This window comes from Eschscholzia californica, unplaced genomic scaffold (assembly GCF_041429995.1).
Source record: "Eschscholzia californica isolate CP2 unplaced genomic scaffold, dmEscCali1.0.p SCAF_2, whole genome shotgun sequence".
In the NCBI taxonomy this organism is placed as follows: Eukaryota; Viridiplantae; Streptophyta; class Magnoliopsida; order Ranunculales; family Papaveraceae; genus Eschscholzia; species Eschscholzia californica.
This window is the reverse complement of record NW_028238309.1, coordinates 56,429,523-56,451,086: the sequence shown is the minus strand read 5'-3', so window position 1 is coordinate 56,451,086 and position 21,564 is coordinate 56,429,523. Positions and strand designations below refer to the sequence as shown.

General features: G+C 36.9%; 2 protein-coding genes and 1 non-coding gene across 4 annotated transcripts; 1 reads left to right on the top strand and 2 right to left on the bottom strand.

Annotated features, from left to right (window-relative positions):
• The first annotated feature begins 3,248 nt into the window (after positions 1–3,248).
• On the top strand, positions 3,249–8,158 carry LOC147559325 (sugar transporter ERD6-like 7). Its single transcript, XM_086661206.1, has 18 exons — positions 3,249–3,791; positions 3,972–4,034; positions 4,131–4,220; positions 4,315–4,374; positions 4,614–4,679; positions 4,768–4,833; positions 4,927–5,002; positions 5,087–5,151; positions 5,230–5,322; positions 5,809–5,889; positions 5,983–6,067; positions 6,153–6,196; positions 6,292–6,354; positions 6,534–6,593; positions 6,686–6,739; positions 7,215–7,274; positions 7,364–7,478; positions 7,907–8,158. Exons 1-18 carry the CDS (start codon positions 3,585–3,587, stop codon positions 8,023–8,025), a joined length of 1,467 nt encoding a protein of 488 aa, XP_086517332.1. The 5' UTR covers positions 3,249–3,584; the 3' UTR covers positions 8,026–8,158.
• Positions 8,159–11,412: 3,254 nt separating this feature from the next.
• On the bottom strand, positions 11,413–11,494 carry TRNAS-UGA (transfer RNA serine (anticodon UGA)). The gene has a single exon. It is a non-coding gene; the product is annotated as a tRNA-Ser (tRNA).
• A 1,524-nt stretch (positions 11,495–13,018) lies between these two features.
• PPDK (pyruvate orthophosphate dikinase) lies at positions 13,019–20,462 on the bottom strand. 2 transcript variants are annotated; one of them, XM_086661227.1, is made up of 21 exons: positions 20,265–20,462; positions 19,041–19,345; positions 18,824–18,880; positions 18,491–18,724; positions 18,014–18,151; positions 17,599–17,761; positions 16,983–17,218; positions 16,755–16,883; positions 16,466–16,645; positions 16,261–16,398; positions 15,822–15,986; positions 15,567–15,728; positions 15,288–15,377; positions 15,036–15,174; positions 14,768–14,945; positions 14,533–14,662; positions 14,244–14,372; positions 14,011–14,148; positions 13,773–13,850; positions 13,571–13,662; positions 13,019–13,270 (listed from the first exon to the last, which is right to left on the bottom strand). In XM_086661227.1, the coding sequence occupies exons 2-21, from the start codon at positions 19,338–19,340 to the stop codon at positions 13,216–13,218; spliced, it is 2,931 nt and encodes a 976-aa protein (XP_086517353.1). In that variant the 5' UTR covers positions 19,341–19,345; positions 20,265–20,462; the 3' UTR covers positions 13,019–13,215. The 2 variants fall into 2 exon arrangements, with proteins under 2 accessions (XP_086517353.1, XP_086517352.1); XM_086661226.1 differs by having other exon boundaries at positions 20,385–20,462.
• Positions 20,463–21,564: the final 1,102 nt, after the last annotated feature.

Genomic DNA, 21,564 nt, shown 5'->3' with positions numbered 1-21,564 from the left:
TATTAGAGAAATATAGTCGTAATTTTGTTTATCAAATATGACTTATTTTCATGATAATTTTAAGGTTCACTAATCTTAAACTAGAAAACATTGATAGAACACTCTCGGCTATCTGGTTCACGTATCATAAGATATGTTCTATGTGCAAAGTTGAAATTCCAATTTTTGTAAGATAGGCAAGCCTTTAATCTATCTAATTGTGGTGGTATGTCGTGAGGGTGCTACTCGTGCACACGTACCAAATCCCCTCTTCATACGACTCAAAAATAAATAAGGGAACACTTATTTTTTGAAGAAGAATAATATATTAACCGAGTGCTTAGGAAGCACGAAAAAAGAACTACAAAAACAACGGAGATTGGAAGACTTTACATATTAGAAACTATAGTCTCCCAAGAATTTAACAAAAAACCCACAGATAAATTCTCAAAGTACCTAGTCGGTAAGCCCCAGTTGAAACTGGTGGCCTTGATCGACATAATAACTCTATCAGTGGAGTTAGCAACATCACGGAAAAGACGATTATTCCTCTCTAACCATATACACCACCAAATGGGAAAGGGAGTAATCTGCTGAAGGAATTCTTTCATCGTATCTGACTTTCAAACTTTCAAAACCTGAAGAAAGTATCCAAAGTGGATGGCATTGAAGACGGACAATCGATCACCGGGAGGAAGTATCTCTATATGGTTTCAGTAAAGCTGCAGGAGATGGGCAAGTGAGAGACATTCTCTTCAGCCGATCTGCATAATAGACACGTGTTTGGGTCAGGGTCGTGGCTGAGAATTTGGGGGCCCTGTGCGAAATTTGAATATGGGCCTTTCGTGTAATAAAATTTACAAAAAAAGATAAACAAAAATGCAAGATAATTTATCAGTCGGTAAATGAAAACCATAGATGGACATGGTCAGCCTAAAATGGTAAAACAAAATAAAATTTTCTGTAGAAGATATATAGTTTAGATATTTACTTCTTAAAAAACCTTCAAAAGTTGAAAGAAACGAATCCAAAATAAAAATGGTTAAGAAACAGTGTAACATAGCATAAACAAAGATTGATTTAACCACTGTGCACTCAATCTCACAGGGAGCCAAAACCAAAAGAAAATCTAAAAACGCCACATATAGTTGTTTTTTTTTTTTCTGAGAAATCGACTACAATAGTCGGTACAAAGACATTGATACATCATGAAGATGTGATAAACACGATAACCACTTAAGTTAAACTTATAATGAAAGAGGCCTAAACCCCAACAACATGAAAGAGGTCTAAAGCCCGACATACTTATCACATTATTTTATACCTTTAATAACTCAAGTTCAATAACCATGGATTCCACCTTCCGTGGGAATCAAACTTAAAACTTCCGAATTTTTTGAGTTTATGTCTAACATTTGAACCAGCAGTTGACCCTATAAAGTTGTTTTAAGCGGTCCATTTACGACATTTTGTAGTTAAAGAGGCGCCAAAAACAATAGCTAATGGTGCCTATAGATCCCACCCAACCAAGAACAATGAACCCAAAACAGTAAAAAAATAGATCCCACCCAACCAAGAACAATGAACCCAAAACAGTAAAAAAGTCCTGGCTGAGGGAATCAAACCCTTGTCATTTGGATTGATACACACGTCCCAAACCAGCTGAACTGCTCCATGTACTGTCATTATTAACGTGATTAATTTTATTAATTAAATCCAGACCTCTGTATGGAGTAGGCCCCTTGACGTGGTGGGCCCAGTGCGGGCGTCCTGGATCAAACACAGGCCTGGTTTGGGTATTGAAAGTCCCTCCTTTGAAGCATGTCCATAGTGGGGACAAGGGAAGGCTTATTTAACTTGCAATTCTCTTCGTGAAAAAAAAAATTTCCAGCATTTTTGGTACTTGTATATCATATGATTAAAAGTGATTAGATAGTTGAGGTGATTAAACACCTCTAGGTCCATAATAAAAGGTCTAATCGACTGAAGAAGTGGTTGTTAATTGGCCAAGCTTCTCTCTCCCCCACTAGAAATACAAAAAAGAGGGACCATTAAACAATAAAGTGGTACAAAATAGACTAGTCTCTTTCAGTGAATAACTTTGTCCATTCACTTTTGAGGTGAGTATTTGTCACCTACCACATCATTGACAAACCAAAGATCTATGATCTATCCTTGGAGGTGGTGTAAAATTGAAGGTCATGGTTGGAGAAGGTCTATGTGTCCCTCCAACACTTTGCAAACTGGTAGAGTTAGGATCGGGCTTACATGGGTTTGATCAAAAGAATCAACCTAATAATAACAATTTGTTTGATTGAAAACGATTTTCAAAGAATATTATGTTTAAAAGTAAATGAAAACCGAAAAATGATAAACCATGAAAAAATGAAGTTGACTAACCTTAAAGTCATCCTGGTGGGCCGTCATTAGCTCGGCCATGTGGAGAGAGAAATTGGCCAATCAATGACGGTCCCCTCTTTTGTTTTAGAATGTTAACCCTTTTTATTTAGGTCATTTATATATCTTAAATATGTAAAGTTCAATCTTTAATATCTTGGATTTTTTGTGATTGTCGGATCTCCTATTCTCGATCTGTCTAATTACACCCCACAAGTTAGAACGTAGAACATGTAAACTGAAAAGTAAAAGAAATACATAAAAAAATCAACTTGATTCAATTTGAACAAAATAGATTTAAATCAAACTGGCAAGGTCAAAGAAGTTGGCTCGGCTAGAAAAGCTTTGACTCAGGCGAGTGCACCACTTGGCTCAGGGAGGAGGTGGCTTCAACATTGGGATTAACTCGGCTCACAGAAATACATGACTTTGTTTTTCTTGTAACCTCCTTCAGATGAAAAACTTCTTTCATGTTGTTTAGATAACAATTCTTCTTCTTCTTCTTCTTCTTCTTCTTCTTCTTCTTCTTCTTCCAACTTTATAATCTTAGATGCTTGATGAAGATGACTGAAACGCTGATTAAACAACATTTTCTTTTTAAGAAAACATCGGAAAACTAGAGAAGCTAGAATGAGGATTGAAAATTGAAATTTAATCTGATTCCATATTAAATTTACGATTAGGTGATAATGGTAGAGATGAACGGAAATAGTGAACACCAAAATTGGTCTGATTCCATGATGTTCAGTCAAACATCATGTCCATAATCTCGACTTACATCCACACTTCCATAAGGTCAAATCTGGGCGAAGTATATGCAGTTGTTGGCTATTATTAATTTATTAACTAGGTTTACCCTACCCAGTCCGTCTATATCAACCGTAATAATCAATCAATAGAGTTGTGTTGGACCATGGGATTAGGATCAGCTTACCAGATCCGTATCTACCTCAAGGTCACAAGAATAGTACAAATCGAATAGATTGGATTAGGAATTAATAATAATTTCCTACTTGGCTTTGAATAATGCCAAACTTTGAAAGGTACCTCTGTCTTTCTACATTTTTCAATAATCCAACAACAACCCATTTGTTAATTGTTAAAATAACCAGACAAAGATCACTACGTAACTGTAGTTTTCTTGATCTGGTTCACTCATCTTGTTCATCAAAACATCAAGAACAAGAAGAAAACCCACAAAGATATACATGACTACTACTCAAAGCATGCAAAATAACAGAAGAATGGAAGTTGAAGAAGAAATAACAGAGCAACTTATCAAGAAAACAACAAATCATTCAATTCAAGAACAAGAACAAGAAAATGGGTTTGTTACAGAGAAGAAAGAAAGTTTATGGATGGTTTATTTTAGTACATTCATTTCTGTTTGGGGTTCATTTGAATTTGGAACTTGTGTTAGTACTACTCTCTTCTTGTGTTCTTCTGTTTTCAGTTTTAGATCTTACTTTGCTAGTTCAAATTCTGTTTATCCAAACAAGTTTTCGAATCAAACCCCAGATTACTATTTCGCGAGACGATGTTTGGGTAGATCTTGTTATTCTGATAAGGAGAATTGTTTTCATTTTTTTTTTCAGGCAGGGTATTCATCACCTACTCAAGCTGCAATCACAGAGGAACTCAATTTATCTTTAGCAGAGGTTGGTTTTAATAGAAAAAGTTCATTTCATTATGTTATTTAATATTTATGTTAATGGATTGATTTCATTTTTAATTGTTGATGTTTTGCTAAGTAGTACTCAGTTTTCGGTTCGATATTGACTATTGGTGCAATGATTGGTGCTATCACTAGTGGGTCTATAGCCGATTTCGTTGGTCGGAAAGGGGTAAGAATTACAAGATTCCCAGCTAAAGTTTTTACTCGTTTTCGGGGTTTTTCTAATTTGATGTGGTTGTTCATTTGATTGCATTCAAACACAGGCGATGAGAACATCAATTGCTGCATGTGTTGGAGGATGGCTTGCTATTTACTTTGCTAAGGTTTGCTTCAAATAAACTCCTCTATGATGCCCCGTGCCCTGAAAGTAAACATGGGTCTGCCCCAGAGACTCTGCCAGATTCCAGTCTCGTCTGTCAGTTTAATGGACGTTCGTGCCTGTGTTTGCTTTCGCAGTATAGGACATAGGTCACATCCTCTTAGTGTTGATTGTTCTTATTTGCAGTAACTTCCTAGTAATTTTCGTCTTTGATCTAAAATTGTGATTCATCTCTTATGGAAGGGAGCTTTAGCACTAGATATTGGAAGACTTGCCACAGGATATGGAATGGGAGTCTTTTCATATGTGGTACTATTTTCTTCCTTTGATAATCATATTGACGATATCAGTAGTATCATGAACCTTCAATAAGAACATGCCGATATGGATTGAGCAGGTACCTGTTTTCATAGCGGAAATCGCCCCGAAAAACCTTAGAGGAGCCTTAACAACATTGAATCAGGTATAAAACTTGTAGCAAGTACTAATTGACAAGCACTATTATAAAAAGAAAACAAATTCTCACTTACATCAATCTTTTTTGTTGATCAACCAGCTTATGATTGTCTGTGGAGTTTCTGCATCGTTTATGCTAGGAACAATCCTGCCTTGGAGAATTCTTGCATTATCCGGTAACATAACGAAATTTTTTATTTAAGAAACGAAAAAATTATAGTACAAGTAAAACAATTCTAATGGGTATCTCTGGTTTGCAGCACTAATCCCATGTTGTATTATGCTGGTGGGTCTTTTTTTCATCCCCGAATCTCCGAGATGGTTGGTAAGCAAAATGCAGTTGATATGTTAGTTTCATTATATCAAACGAGAAACTTACGGAATACTTCTATTTTATGGTTAGGCAAAAATCGGACAGAGGAAAGAGTTTGAAGTGGCATTGCAAAAGCTTCGTGGAAAGGAAGCTGATATTTCTTATGAAGCAGCTGAAATCCAAGTTATTCTCAATTCTAAAAGCTCAAATTTTCATTTGTTTTCTCATTGTCTGAATATGACTTGCCTGAATCTAAACATTTGACTCAAATGAACTCAAATCCAACCTAAATCAGTCACTGACGAGTCCGCCATCACAATTCAGACAAAAACAAATATTCTGAAATCTGACTCCAGTCCATTCATACCCCGACTCAAATTTCATATTTGGCTTAGCAAGAAAACAAACACTATCTTATACCAAGTAGCTTAGGCGAGTGCTAAGATCCTAAGCTACAGATGAAGATGCTTATACCTTTTATATCGAGGCCTTTTGGGTAGGCTTTTGAGGGCTCACGGTCACGCTGAGACAAAACCTTCAGCCACTCATTTGCCGCTAATCAGGAATTACATTCATAGGCCGTTGGGGGTTGGGCCAGGGCGTCATAGATGGTATATATATATATATATACATGTTTGGGTGTGTTATGCTTATGTTGTTGGTTCTCAGGACTACATAGAAACTCTTCAACAACTCCCACAAGCAAGATTACTAGATCTGTTTCAGCTAAGATACTTGCGTTCCGTCACTGTAAGCTTCCTTCTTTAAATCTGTTAATTCTTTTCAAAAGGTTATCAAATTCAATTAGTTCGGGAAAAAAAACTTTTTCTTTTTGATTATCAGATAGGAGTTGGATTAATGATTTGTCAACAATTCGGAGGAATTAATGGAATTGTTTTCTATTTGAGCCAAATTTTCGTGTCCGCCGGTAAATCCTCTAACTATAACAGAATAAAATCTACCAGAAAAGAAAGCTCTAGTTTTTCTTAATCTATATTACTTGTATCTTTCAGGATTTCCAGCTGATCTTGGAACTATAATTTATGCTTGTCTTCAGGTTTGATTTTCGCATTTTACCTCTTCGAAATTGAATATTTTATCGCTTCGTTTGGGTTCTTGTCTAGTATTGTTGTTAATTATCCTGTTTTTCAGATTGTGGTAACTGCAATTGGTGCTAGCTTGATAGATAGAGCTGGAAGAAGAGCACTTCTACTGGTGAGTTACTATCTAAGCTAAGGTAGCTTTTGCTTTTTTCCAAGTCAGGTTTGAAATCTGACTCGAGTGAGTTTCGAATTGATTCGAGTCAGATATCAGAATATCTGCTTTTGTCTGACTCGTGATGCCTGATTTCGATTGGTTGATATATAATAAAGTGTTGATATGTTTTCTTTCAGGTTTCTGGATCAGGATTGGTGGTTGGTTGCCTTTTAACTGCAACTTCATTCTATATGAAGGTAATCAACAAACCATAATTCAAACTAAAAATAAGAAAAGAAAAACTTTCTTGCTTACGATATCTTTTTTCTCGATCGAAAATGTGAATTAGGTACATCTATTGTCACTCAAGTCAGTCCCAGCACTTGCTGTAACTGGAATACTGGTAAGATCACAAGTCATTTGAGAATTTTGAGGTTATTTCCTATAATAGTCTTTTAAGCGAAACTTGTTTTACGTCGAACTTAAACGAACACAAAATCAACACGAGATAGTTATTCAGACAAGTCAGATGCACGAGAAAAAAATCCCAAACTAACAAGCATTTTGTATTCTAATTCAAGAAAAACAAACACCGCGTTGGTCACAAGATTTTTGTCTCTGTAGATCCGTCCTCACATGCACCTCACGTGTAGCATTCTTTGAGTTTATTTTTATGTTGTGATATGGAGCAAATATGATTGTTGTTGTTGGGCTTATGTGTGGGAGCCTAGCTTTGGTACCATATTAAGTTAGCGAAAATCTCACCCACAACCTAGTAGAATGAATTAAGAGCCACCACTGGATGTTATTTCTTTGGTTATAAGACTTTTCTTTGTTTACGTGAAATTTATTTACGTGTTTGTTCCATTACTGTTCAGGTATACGTGGGATCTTTCTCGGCGGGAATGGGAGCAGTTCCATGGGTTGTTATGTCTGAGGTAACTCAACATTGTTTTCAATTTTAATACGTAATATCGAAGCTTCTGCCAACAAATTTACGACATCTTTTTTGTTATTTTTATTGTAGATTTTCCCTATAAATGTTAAGGGAGTAGCTGGAAGCTTAGCAACATTAACAAATTGGTTTGGTTCTTGGGTGACATCATATACTTTCAACTATCTCATGAGTTGGAGCTCTTATGGTAAACATTTTTCTTGTTCAAGTCTAACATCACTTCATTAACAAAAAAAAAAAAGTCTAACATCACTTAGATATAATCTTATAACTAGTATATAGTATTTTCATTTGATTCTGCTATGATTTGATGATGTCTGACTACACGCAACTAAAACTTTTTGGAGTGTTCTTTATTTTTTTTTTTTTTAAAAAGTACATCTGATATTGAAATGGATTGATTTGATAATCTGATTCAGAACTATTCTAGCCCTGTTTTAACCGACATAAATATAAGTAATCCTAAATATTTTTTTAGTAAACATCTGAAATTTTGAAACAAATATTCGACCGAGGAACCGTACCTATCTACTACTAACATGTGGTCCAAATTGTGTTCAAGATTTTTCATTTTTCTTACCTAATTCGGAATCTGCTTGTGTTTTTATTTTTCAGGTACCTTTATTATATATGCTGTGATTAATGGACTAGCAATTATATTCATTGCAAAATTAGTACCTGAAACAAAAGGAAGAACTCTTGAAGAAATTCAAGCTGCAATCAACAAATCTTAGAGAAGATTTGGAGGAAAATTTTCATTTTTTTAATTAATTGTTAGTTTTGTTATTTATTTTGTAAGCTTATTTTCAAGAAAGTATCATTTATTTGTTAAGTCATTATTTCAAGAATGTATCATTTATTTGTTAAGTCGCGTCGTCCTATGTTGACCTGCCTCATGAACAGGTTGTGTCGGTATATTTTTAGATCGACATGTCCCATTCACCACCCCTAACAAGGAGAATAAGAAAAAAAAATTTGAGGATCTGAAATCTGCCACGGGCACCTGAGTCCGTTACAGCCTACAGTTACTCGAAATTCGAAGGCAGGTTCAAACCGACCAACCCGATAAAATAAAACGGCTTGGGCTCATGTTTTGAAGTGTTACATACCATCCGCCCTTTCATAAAAAGCATCCACCCTTTCATAAAAAAAAACGTTGCATCCGCCCTTTCATAAAAATACGTAACATCCGCTCGAGCCCGACCCATTAGTATTTGCTTCACACAACCCCCTTATTAATGCCCTTATTTATGCGACAATACCTGTGTACATTATGTGTATGTTTGTATAACATATATGTATATAGACATATTACTACATATAGGTGGAGTGGGGACCGTAGATGTGCTATTTGTATGATGGCGGTGACCGAAGTGCAAAAATATGGTGGATGAGTGGTGACCCGGTAAAAAGATCTATGAAATAGATTATTAAACTCTTAAAAATTTAATGTACTTCGATATTGAAAACCCGAGTCTCACTCCCTAGACATAAACCCGAAAAGGTTTGACGAGCTTTGGAAGATTTTGGACACGAAGATTTTTAAGATAACCCGCCCGTTTAAACTCGAGAGTCTGAATGGACAGAGAACTTCAAAGCCCGAATAGACAGAGCAGGTGTCGTGGGCACCTGACCCGAACGCCGAACCCATTCCCACAATCCCAGCCCTAGAAGGAAGTCTTGGCCGACCCTAACTCTAGTCTACCCTACTACTACATCTACTAGTACTTTCCACCGGAGTCGGGTTTCGTGTTACGACGGCGCCGACCCTAAAGTTTCCAACAATAGAAACTTCTTTCCAAAAACCAATCCTTTGTATCTCTATAAATAATAAAATCCCATCATCACTTCCACTCAAATCAAATTTCAAAACTAGAACCCTAGAAATCTAGAAGAAGAAGAAGAAGAAAAGGGTTTGCTAAGATTTCAATTATAAACCCCTTCTTCATCAAGTTCCTTTGCTCTCATTCAAAAACTACAAACTAGTTCCCAATCTTATCTGCAATCTAAGCCATTGTCTTTCAATCAGAATGGGAACGGAATATTTACGCCCTGAAGATTGTTTAAACAATCGAATGACAGTAGGATGTTCAAAGAAATTCTCTCTCTGTAGATCTTATGCTGCTAACCCAAACCCTAAACTTTCTAAAAAATCGTTTAGTAAACAAAATTCATCAAAGAAAAGAGTAAAAACTCAATCAGAAGAAGATGGTAATTTAGGGAAGAAGAAGAGTCTCGTTATGGGTCAAGTAAGGATCTTAAAACGTGGTGAACCATTAGAAGTTTCAGACAAAGAAAATTTGAGAAGTTTTCATTCAGATGTTGTCTCGAGTCAGACTAGGAATTCAGATCTGAAATTAGGTACTATGTCAGATAATATTTATGCTGGATCAGTTTGTTATGAATCTCCTTGCCCTAGTTCTCTTCCATTACCTTCCTTTATAGGAAAGGTAGAAAGTGAAAGATAGCTGCCTCTGACTCTTTCTCAAGTCAGAAAGATAATTTTTATTTATTTATTAACACTAAAAGATTGACCAAAATTTGAATATTTATTATTCCCACTGTATAATGATAAATATTTGAATGTTTTTGTAAATCTTTTACCCATGTAACACTTTACTTTGATTTTTTTTTTTTTTTTTTTTTTTTGTTGAAAGACAATTTATTTTGAATTAATAGAAATATATTATTACTTTATATGCATTGGAAGGTATTGGAGGTGTTTTACTTTAGTGGTGTAAAAAACAAAGGAAAATCGAAATATGACTCATGGTTGTGTAAGTAGTAGGCCTTGGCCAGGTTTGATGGTAGAAACAAATTGGTCTCGTCATGAAAAACGAATGAAAATCGAAATGTGATTCTTATGTGTTCAACTAGGGTTGATAAGACCGTAATCAGTTGGTTGAACGCAACAGTCTCTATCAGTTCTAGCTCAAACATTCACTTACTTGCAGCCAGCAGTCCTCAGTGGTCGAATCACAATCAAGTTTCGGTAGAGGTAGTTGTGTTGAACGGTTGGTTAACAAAGGTGGACAGGGAAGAGCAGGTCTTGTTGGTTGATGTCTCCTCAAAATCAGAAAGGTTCGGTTCTACACATCCCTCTTTTTCTTCTTCTGTTCAACAGGTTATTTGTCAGATACGCGGATGTGGTGGTCACACATCTTCGCATCGTTTTGATGGAAGTCCTTTCTACTCTGAGATAAATCTATTGTGTGTTCACAGTTTCATGGTCGCGTCTTTTGCACAGGGATGGTGGTATACAATCCGAGTTTCTCAATTGTTACATTCAAGTGCATTCCTTCAATTAATTGTAGAGAAGCATTGGAAAATTTCAAGAAATTTTTGCAATTTTGGGATTAGAACTTTTCATTTTCAAGAAGCTGATTTTGATTGTCATTATTCCAAGATATGATGTTTATGGAGAAGTTGTTCTTGGAACATACTAGATGTTTCGAAGATAACGTGTGTGTGTGTGTGTGTGTGTTGTATCACCGTGTAGACGGGGTTAAGCAATCTCGAAAACCGACCTTTTCAGATTTCAATACGTATTGGTGATCAATTCTGTTGGTCTAGTCCACACCCAGAGACAAAAGAATTGAATTTTTCATTCCCACTCTCTATAGAAGATAGCGTTAGTTTTTCAGTAGCAAGAATACAAGATGTTCTTGAACCATCGACATATCCGTCATGGTAAGAACAGGCTGGATAAAAAAAGTAGGTCTTTATCATAAGAGAAAGAGCTTGATCAGAACTTGACTTTTGATATGGGAAAAGAGGCTGTTGGTCTTGATGAAAAAAATTGATACAACCTTCACATTGCAAGATAATAGGATCCTTGGAAGTTGGAAATAAATGGGTAGACGAGCAAACGTACCATTGGTTATGTTACCGAGTACCGTCAACTTCTTCAATACAAGGCCGACCTTAACTTTTAGGCAGCCCGAAACGAAATCCAAAGATGGGACCCAAGCTTGGACTTCGGATTGTTTGACATGTCTTTGGACTCGTTCTTATATGATTAAAGTAGAGAAGTGATTCAATGGAGTCTTTGTGAACCATCTCAAAATTATCTTGACTTAGTCCGCTAAGTTTGACCAAATTAAACAAATGGGCACAAAAAACGTCGACAGCAGGGTTCGAACCTGCGCGGGCGAAGCCCAACAGATTTCAAGTCTGTCTCCTTAACCACTCGGACATATCGACCATGTGTCTTCATTTCTCGTTTGTCTCTATATAACCTATAGTCATATATCTAAACTGCAGGTCTTCTCAAACGAGGTATATAAGAGTTACAGGGATTGACACTGACATCTTAATGTGTGGTGATAAATTAGCAAATCTTAAAACAATTCAATGTGCTTGGTTCGTTCATTAAAGACACAACTGGCTGCGATATGCAAAGCAATTGTATTGTCACAATGAATCAGAAAGGGTACAAGAAGAGGAACGTGAAGATTCTGGAATAAATTCTGAAGCCATTGAAGCTCATCAATCAGAGCAGCTAGTTAGAGAAATTCATAATATGTGGTCACGGCTAGAGGTGTGCTCAATAGTACACGTATTCCGAGAGACGAATCAGGCGGCGGATTTCCTTTCGAAACTGAGACCTAGTACGGGGTTTATCGAGATACTACCCGAGATGTTTCTCGACAATCTAAGGAAGATAGTAAGAGAGGATAAACAAGGTGTAATTAGAGTGAGGTATACTTAGAGAGTAACATTGTTTTTATTAGCATAGTCAGTTAGTATTGCCACGCATTGTTAGTTTGGCTTCATTATTTTTCCTTTCTGAACATCTAGCTTCATTCTTTGTATAGGGTCGGGGCCCATAACCTCGTTGACTATTTAAAAAAAAAAAAAATCAGAGCAGCTAAGGCACGATACTCCGCTTCAGTGGAGGAAAGAGAAATTGTCGGTTGCTTCTTGGATTTCCAAGAGAGTGGATTGGAATTGGGCATAGTAAAATATACACTTGTAGATCGGCAAGTAAGAGGGAAACTTGCCCAATCACTTTCAGCGCATCCTGACAAAGTGAGGGAGCTAGACGAAGACAGAAGGAGGCCATGACCTATGGTACTAACCTCTTGTGGTGGGAGCGCCTACTGCGTAATAATGAGAATAAGAAAATAAGATTCCTCCAAGTTCTTGACGATGATGATAATAATAACTCTGAAGAAGTTCAAGAACTTGTACTTCTTATACAATGTAAAAATAATGAAGAGGCAAGATGATAGTGGTACACAATTGTAGATTGAACAAAGATGATTTCAGTAATGAACATTACAAATATATATATATATATATATATATAGATGTAATTACATTTCTCAAATCCTAAATTATATACAACCACCGGATGAATGTTGTCTTGGACCGTCGAATGGGATGGAGGGTTGGCCTTAGTTGGCTCTCAAATTGTCCTTGCCTTAGGACACCCTACAATCGTCCAATAGCGTTAAATTTAACTGAAATATCTTCTTGTTCCTAGCTTACTTTCTTTCATGGAGATATATAAAAGAATGAGATTGTCAATACTTGATTACCCAAATGGTTGATAGTCTTGACATAAATTCCAAAACCCTAGAAGCCCCAATTTGATTTTCATGTATCAATGCCATGTAATGACTAAAGTAGATAGTCATAGCCATTTCCAAGAAAAATAAGAATGAATGAAATTACTGCCACATATACAAGAAGAAGAAGAGATGGAGTTGCTAGGTTCCCAACTTACCTTTTCAAATGAAGTATTTATTCATACCCTTAAGCAGGTTTTTCAATTGTGCCATGACATTGTTTATTCTTCCTAATCCTACCGTGATCATTACAAATAACAATTATTTCATTCTTTGATCATTTATTATTTACAAAGCCTTCTCCACTAAAAATAGATAAAATAGTCTAGTAAATACTTTTATTTGCAAAGATCAAATCTTCTTCTCAACAACCACTTGAGCTGCAGCTAGCCTTGCAATTGGAACCCTATCAAACAATAGACCGAAAAAATCAACGGGAATTATACCGTAAGGAAGAATGCAACATAATAGTATATAGTTTGAACATGAAAATGTCGGTGAAAATTAAATACAGATCGATTGAGACAATTAATGTTGTACCCATTGTTGTTTCCTAAATGGCCTTTTACGGGCTAGTCCGGGCTAGCCCACTAATGGTTCCATCCTGGTTCAAGACCTTCCAAATTTCCTATACCTTAAGTTACTAAGGACGAACCCTTTATCTTATCCTACCCTAAATGAAGCAAAAAAGGGATAGATTATAAACCTGAATGGAGAACAAGAAACATAGTCCAATCCAGTCTCTGCAAAAAATGCGACCGAAGAAGGATCCCCACCGTGTTCTCCGCATATACCGACCTGTTTTTTATCATAGTGATCATCAAATTAAACCAGAAAGACATGATAACGCGGCGAAGTTGTTTTCAGGTAGTAATTAGAACCGAATCGGATTTCTGAACCATGCTTACCTTCAAGCTAGGCTTAGACCCTCTTCCTCTCTCTGTAGCCATCTTTACAAGTTGGCCTACTCCTTTAGTATCAAGTACCTGATATACAAACCATGGAATCAGAAACTCCTCTAGTTGGTTAATTGGGGCGAGCCCAACTTCTACTAAGTGGGCCTTATTCGACAATCATATGAATCTTTTTTCAGGCTTAATGGGTAAATCTGTATATCGGGTTTCACGATTTGGATGTGTACGTTACCTGAAATGGGTCGTGTTGTAGTATCCCTGAGGCTAAGTATGCAGGAAGAAACTTTCCAGCATCATCTCTACTGTACCCGAAGGTCATTTGTGTCAGGTCGTTTGTGCCGAAAGAGAAGAAGTCTGCGTGCTTTGCAATCTGTCAATGTAAAACAGTTAGTTTCTACGTGCAAAATAATGATACGGTGACATAGTTAAGGAACAGCTAGTGTCAAAAAGTTCATTTAAGCGGACCTCGTCTGCCACTAAAGCAGCCCTAGGGATCTCAATCATCGTTCCGACCTTGTACTCTATGGTGCTACCCATCTCAGAGAAGACTTGTTCGGCAATATTACGTATCAAACTAGCTTGATGTCCCAGCTCCTGCAATAAGAAAATCAAACATGGAATTTATACGAAGCCCCTTTCTTTGTTTGGAAAGCTAATTTCGATAAGAACATAAGGAGGATGAGGAAATGTTGCTTAGTATGTGCTAAAACAATATATACGAAAAGATAAATCGAGAAAAGAAACAGTCTCATGCCTGAGGCGTTCCGACAAGGGGAACCATTATTTCAGGAAGAACTTTGACTCCTTGGCTGCTCATGTTGATAGCGGCCTGGAAGATAGCCCGGGCTTGCATTTCGGTTAGCTCTGGGTGTGATATGCCAAGTCTGAAGAAATCGAAAATAGAAAATCAAATAAAAAGTCCATCAAATGCAGGATTATCGATTCGAAGTAGTTCTTGAATACAAGATATACGGGTGTATGAGTCAGACCTGCATCCTCGGAAACCAAGCATGGGATTTACTTCCGAGAGTTTCTCAACCCTTGAGATAACTTCATCTTGGCTCATGCCAGTGTCTGCAGTTAGCTGGCCGACAATTTGTTCAAGATCGCCCTCTGGTAGAAATTCATGGAGTGGAGGGTCTAATAGTCGGATTGTTACCGGAAGACCTAAAACCCAATCAATTTCGAGTTAACTTAACATATGTAAATATTCCTTTACGTAAGCATAGCGGATGATAGAAAAACAGAAAGAAGTACCATCCATTGCGCGAAAGATGCCTTCAAAGTCGGATCTTTGATAGGGCAAGAGCAAGTCTAATGCCTTCTTCCTCTGCTCCACCGTTGCTGCCATTATCATCCGTCTCACAGCGTTCAACCTCTCATCTGAAGCAAAGAACTAATACACCAAAAAGGTATTTTGAATTAATATATCAAGAAGTTGATTTGCTACACAAGAAACTCGAAAAACTGTCACTTTTTTTCTTCGAAGACCAAAAACTCTAGACTTACCATGTGTTCAGTCCTACAAAGTCCAATCCCTTGGGCACCGTTGTTTCGTGCCGTTAGTGCATCTTCTGGGGTGTCAGCATTTGCCATGACCTGTTGCCGAATCATAATATTAGTCTACATTTGGAGTCTTTAATTAACACTACTTGAGTGGATCTTTACATTTTAGAAGCCGAAAATGGGTGATTCACAAGGCCAAGGATTCATGGATCTTTCACCGTAGAATTGATCATCCTGTACCTTTGTATCAATGATACGTAAGATTTTTGATAAGCGGTTTACCTTGAGAAGCCTTACTTCATCAACCCAAGACATGAAGGTCTCAAGATCAGCACTGAGAGCTGGAGGAGCAAGTGGTTGCTTCCCTAATATAACTTCACCTGTCGACCCGTTAAGTGACAACCAGTCCCCTTCTCCTAATACCTGGTCTCCAATTACAACTACCTGCAGATTAAAAAAACCCGACATGTAAAAAACAACAACCACAAGAATATACGGTGGAAGTATCACTAGCATAGAGAAATCTCGATTTTTAACCTTCTCGGCATCGTTTACACGGACGTTTGGACAACCACAGATGCAACATTTTCCCCATCCACGGGCTACAACTGCAGCGTGAGATGTCATACCACCTCTTGCGGTCAATATTCCATTAGCCGCATGCATTCCACCGATGTCCTCTGGACTTGTTTCTGTCCTTACCTTCAATCACAACAAAACACAGTTAGCTTATAGCACAATAAGGTTATCTCGGCTTATAAATAAAGACCTTTTACACGGAAAAGTCTCTAGGCTCATATCGGTCTTGGGTTGAGAACAGGGACTAGACTCTACGAGACCAAATTTTCAATTGTTCCTCGGTAACTCAAAAGATAGAGAACCGATTGATCGTAGGTTCAATTCCTTATTGAAAAATCAAAAGCATAAACATCGAAGTAATCGAGAAAAACAGAAAGATAATGAAAACAAAGTATACCAAGATAACAGTCTTTCCTTCTGCATGCCATTCTTCAGCATCTTCAGCACTAAATACGACCTGACCAACTGCAGCTCCTGGTGATGCAGGCAAACCCGTAGCAATAACGCTCTTCTTGTACCCCGATGGATCTTCAAACTAATCCATGAAGTATTTCGTATTAGTAACCAGTTAAAATTAATATTTTCACATTTTTAAAGTTTACCTGTGGATGAAGAAGTTGGTCAAGATGTTGTGGCTCGACTAACTTGATGACAGAACGAGTATCAACAAGTCCTTCGTGAACCATATCGACAGCAATCTTCACTGCACCTTTACCAGTCCTCTTCCCGGTTCGACATTGAAGCATCCATAACTTGTTTTCTTGAACAGTGAATTCGATATCCTGCAACCACCAAAAAAACCCCCTTAGTAAGGCCCAGTTGACGATAAGTAATAGTAGCAATATACACGTCTTAATACGAATAATGAAACGGGGGAGCGTTCATTCCTACCATCATATCCTTGTAATGGCTCTCTAGAATTTCGCAGTTCTCGACAAGTTCTTTATAGGCTTCTGGCATACAGTTTTTCATAACATCAATATCCTCTGGTGTTCTAATTCCAGCAACTACATCTTCACCCTGTTTAGATCCCACGTTAAAGTTGTTTTTACATATAAAAGAGGAACAAAACAGACATGAACAGCGAAGAAATTTCAGAGTTTTGGGTAATTTATTGACCTGAGCATTGATGAGGAATTCCCCGTAGAGTTTCTTCTCGCCGGTGCTTGGGTTTCTAGTGAATAAAACACCGGTACCTGAAGTGTTTCCCATGTTTCCAAATACCATACATTGAATGTTCACAGCAGTTCCCTTCAAACCAGATATCTGGTTGATGCTCCGGTATTTGATGGCACGTGGACTTTCCCATGAATCGAACACTGCTTGGACAGCAAGCTTTAACTGCTTCTTTGGATCTGCAAGCACAGAGAATGGAAATCAGCATGTTTATATTTCGAACTTTGATAAGTACCTGAGTGAGTAATGCTCTAAACAAGAACAACAGTGATAGACAACCGTGGCGTTACATATCAAGTCTAGTTTAGTCAAGACACATGTCCGTCTCTCACTCACAACATAGTATAGACGTTATCCATTCGGAAAAACATGAATGATATACACATCAGCCGTCACTATGGAAGAAAGAAACTGTATCCGGCTGTCACCATATTCCTCAGCAATCCCAATGAATGTACCATACTATATTACGAGTTTAACACGTTTTCGGACTATTAGGAAGCTCGCTTTTATAAAATTGGAAGATAAGTTAGAGTTAAGGAAAAGAATAACAGTATACCTGAAGGGAAGTGTTCACCCTGAGCTTCAAGATAGACTTTCTTGTATTGTTCGACGAGCTCTTTGAGATCAGATGCTGTTAGTTCTGTATCAAGCTCCACCCCTTTTGCAGCTTTAAGTTCTTGTAGTTTTGCCTCAAATAAGGAGTGTGAAATCCCCATTACCTAGATAAAAAAAATTCACCTATTAAAATGTTCTCTAATATGATAATCCATGAACATCAAGGGTCCATTAGAGTCATGTTGCGAAAAATACGTTTCGAAATTAGGAGCCCATTTGAGTTATATACGAAAACATTCTGATTAACTGATTTACACCTAAATAATGTAGATTTGCGTTCATGTGTGATATAGTATATATAAAGTTATTCACAAGTAGGTCGTAAAGAAAGCGAAGGACAAGAATGGAATACTTACGACATCGCCAAACATGTCAAGAAAACGTCTGTAAGAATCGTAAGCAAAGCGTTCACCACTTTTAGTAGCTAAACCAGCCACCACTTTGTCATTCAAACCAAGGTTAAGTACGGTATCCATCATCCCAGGCATCGAAATCTACATACATATGCAAACCCATTGGGTCAATACAAAAATGTTAAATGGATTACAATGTTCTCTAACACTTGAGCATGGATGTATTTTAAGACTCCTACTAGATTGGAATGAAACCCAAGTAAAAGAAAAAGTAAGAAACACTATCTAGTAGTCAAAATGTGCCAAGAATGGGTATGGGCTTTCGAGCCATGTTTCCCTGAGAATCGGGCCTCGAGATCCATCAATTAGGCCCAATAAGAAGGATACTATACAGGTCCTAGTGGACTCCGTTAACGAGTCAACCTTGCCTACCAACGAAGACACACAAAGGAAATTGAGACTAAGGAAAAATAATATTACTGCGGCACCGGAGCGAACAGAAAGAAGAAGTGGGTTGGAGGGGTCGCCAAGGGAGGCTCCCATGGACATCTCCACTATCTCCAAACCTTCTAAGACCTCCTCCCACAACCCTTCTGGTAGCATTTTCCCCATCAGCTGGTAATCTTGACATGCCTCTGTGGATATGGTCAGACCAGGCGGTACAGATAACCCAATTGTCGCCATCTCTGCTAGATTTGCTCCTTTCCCACCCAACTATATAATGTCAAATCAACAAATTAACCACATTTCAATGAGATATATGAAAAAAGTACAATATTTGCACCAACAAATGATAGAAATGAATAATTTTACCAAAGATTTCATTCCTTTGTTTCCTTCACTCCTTCCTTTGCCAAATGTGAATACCCTCTGCATATAGTACATAAACATATATATTAAGATCATAAATCACATTTTTTTGGTCCGCTATCAAATTATACCTCACATGGTTAGCTAATGTGGTCTATTGACAAAAGTTATGTATAGTCCCATGACCGTGCCCCACCAAATGATTAGGCCATTAAATCACCTTAATGGGTTCCGATTCTGCGGAGAGTTGGTGGCTTTCGGAGGTAAGTAAGGCTCGTGATGGAGATAAACTTCGGCCACTGAGTTGTTGCTCGGTTTTTTGCTTTAGATCAGTTGAAGATGAGCCATTTGGAATGTTCGCTTCGGGAGAGGCAGCCGCTCGAACTTGGCTCATCTTAACCGAATTCGAACGTTTGAATTGAACAGAAACTCCAACTTGATCTTGATTTTCTTTCAACACCTTTTGTGCATATACCTCTGATGTGGGCCTTCTAAGCACTCCTTTTACCGATAACGACATTTTTCCTATAACATTCAAAACCTTTTAATTAGTACTATGTATTTTATTTTAGATACAATAAGATTCGAACCCGTAGTTAAGATCCAAAAGTTTGGGAGGGTACAAAGGCCACAAAAACATTTTGGATGTGCCCATAGTAAAGATCTCACATCACCTAGTGGGTCCACCAATACCATAAAAACTTTCAAAGAAAATGACATTTTTATGATAGGCCAAAAAAAGGTGAGTGGATGTGTGTGGTCAACTAGTAGTGATCAAACCAAGCTTTTATCTCTTCATATTAGCCTTGTGATACTTTCTAAACTATTCATCCTCACAACTATGGGATCTCCCTCACAACTTAAGAGGTTGATTCTTTCTAATTTAACTTAGAAGTGTATAGAAACTAGTGATCCTTCATATAAAAGTAACAAAAAAACTATGGGATCATAAATATGTGGACTATGATTGCCTTTTCCATAGATATGAAAGTGTCATTTTCTTAATATAATTTTTCATTTACAAATGATTTTTTTACACAATTGATTTTGGAATAAGTTTTTTTGTAAATCACATTTTAAAATACTATAGTAAAAAACTTTACATATATGGTATCAAACCAACCATAAAATCAATATGAAATAATCCCAAATCAAAGCCAAGAAGATGATATTTTTTTTTAATCCCCATTCTTATTGATCCATTTTTTGCCCATATCCCAAAAGAAATAAAAAAAACTACTAAAAATCTCAACAAGAATTGGAGATTTGTTTTTTTGAAAGTGAAAGAGAAAACAAATAAGTGAATCTCTCATTCTTGATGATCTTATTAAGATCATCAAATAAAAGATCAATTAAGAGAATGAAAAGAGGAAAAGGGTAGATCATATCATCACAATAAAAGGAAGGGAGCAATCAAGAATTGATCAAAATAAACTTTCTATACCTATATGAAATTTGTTAGTTTTGAATTGAGAATTGAGCTAGAAGACAAGTGAAATGGTAGTGAGAGAAAAAAAATTGAGAAGTTTAAATAGAGAGAGAAATGTGTAAGAGTAATTATTACCTTATCTCAAGCTTTCAATCTAATCTTGTATGGGTAGTGTGATCTCTATCTTTTGAAGAAGACGAAATGGCCTTGCTTGCTTTGAGTCATCGATCATGCATCTATTTATAGCTTTAGATAAGAAAAAAATTACATAATTACTATAATACCCTTTTATTTCATTAAAATCTAACCGATCCTTCTTGACTATTTCATTTCACTCATGAGAGGGGGTTATGAAATATGACTTAATGATCAAAACTCACAATGGGACCACAAGTTGGCTCCGACTCCTTCATAAATATGTTTTTTTATTTGTTTTAACTTTTTTTTTATTTGTTTTAACTAAGTCTAAGTACCGACGACTCTTTGTCTCTCTTTCAATAAAAAAAAAGTCCAAGTAAAAAAAATATAGAATTTTTTTTTTTTTTTTAAGTCCAAGTATTACTTCTTGTTGTTAAGTCTTTTTTATGTTTGTCTTCGTAGTATAAAGTTCTCGTAAAATCTAACCTAGGTGATTTTAGTTTATAAATTTAAATAACCAAGGTGAGTAATGGGTCTGTGGTTGGGCTTTTCGTTGCTGGCGTTTCTGTGACGGGTCGTGCATGGGGCGTTCTCGTGGCGGGCCGTTCCCGTTTCACGGGTCGTGTCGTGCATGGGTTGTTCCGTGGTGTTCCTACGTTTCTAACGGCTCGTGTCTAGCGGGTCTGGGACTATAGAATCCCAGCCCCGCCACGAAACGCCTGGCCCGTGACGGGTTGGCACGGAGCAGACCGTTCCGTGTTCTTAAATAAACGGGCCGTGGCGGTCTGTTTTCGTGTCAGCACGGTCCGTTAGCCACCACTATCAAGGACAATTGTGCTCATTAAATTGTAGTACTTAATTTTTATTTTGTAATACTTTAAAAGTAAACTCCAGAGGTAAAATAAGAACAAACTTTTTAATAAAGATATAACTCTAACACGAACTCATAGTCACAAATATCTAACATGCACTTTAATTTTACCATACGTACTATATTATCAAATTTTGAATAACGATAATTTTCTAATTGAATTCAGCAGAGTAAAAAATTCTACGACTTTGGATAAGTTCAAAGCGACGCAACGTCTATGAGTTAATATCGTAATGAATTATCAAGAAAGGCTAATTCTCACTTATTACAATCCCTAAATCATTGGAGTAAAAATCCCCACTTTTG

Bases quoted from the DNA above. Each gene is read 5' to 3' on its own strand.
- LOC147559325 (XM_086661206.1), top strand. From the start codon at position 3,585: ATGACTACTACTCAAAGCATGCAAAATAACAGAAGAATGGAAGTTGAA. The intron at 3,792-3,971 runs GTTAGTACTACT...TTTTTTTTTCAG, and splicing joins CATTTGAATTTGGAACTTGT to GCAGGGTATTCATCACCTAC. The intron at 4,680-4,767 runs GTACTATTTTCT...TGGATTGAGCAG, and splicing joins TGGGAGTCTTTTCATATGTG to GTACCTGTTTTCATAGCGGA.
- PPDK (XM_086661227.1), bottom strand. From the start codon at position 19,340: ATGTCGTTATCGGTAAAAGGAGTGCTTAGAAGGCCCACATCAGAGGTA. The intron at 16,399-16,465 runs GTAAACTTTAAA...TTCATGGATTAG, and splicing joins ACCAACTTCTTCATCCACAG to TTTGAAGATCCATCGGGGTA. The intron at 13,271-13,570 runs GTTTATAATCTA...ATTGTTTGATAG, and splicing joins GTTTCTTGTTCTCCATTCAG to GGTTCCAATTGCAAGGCTAG.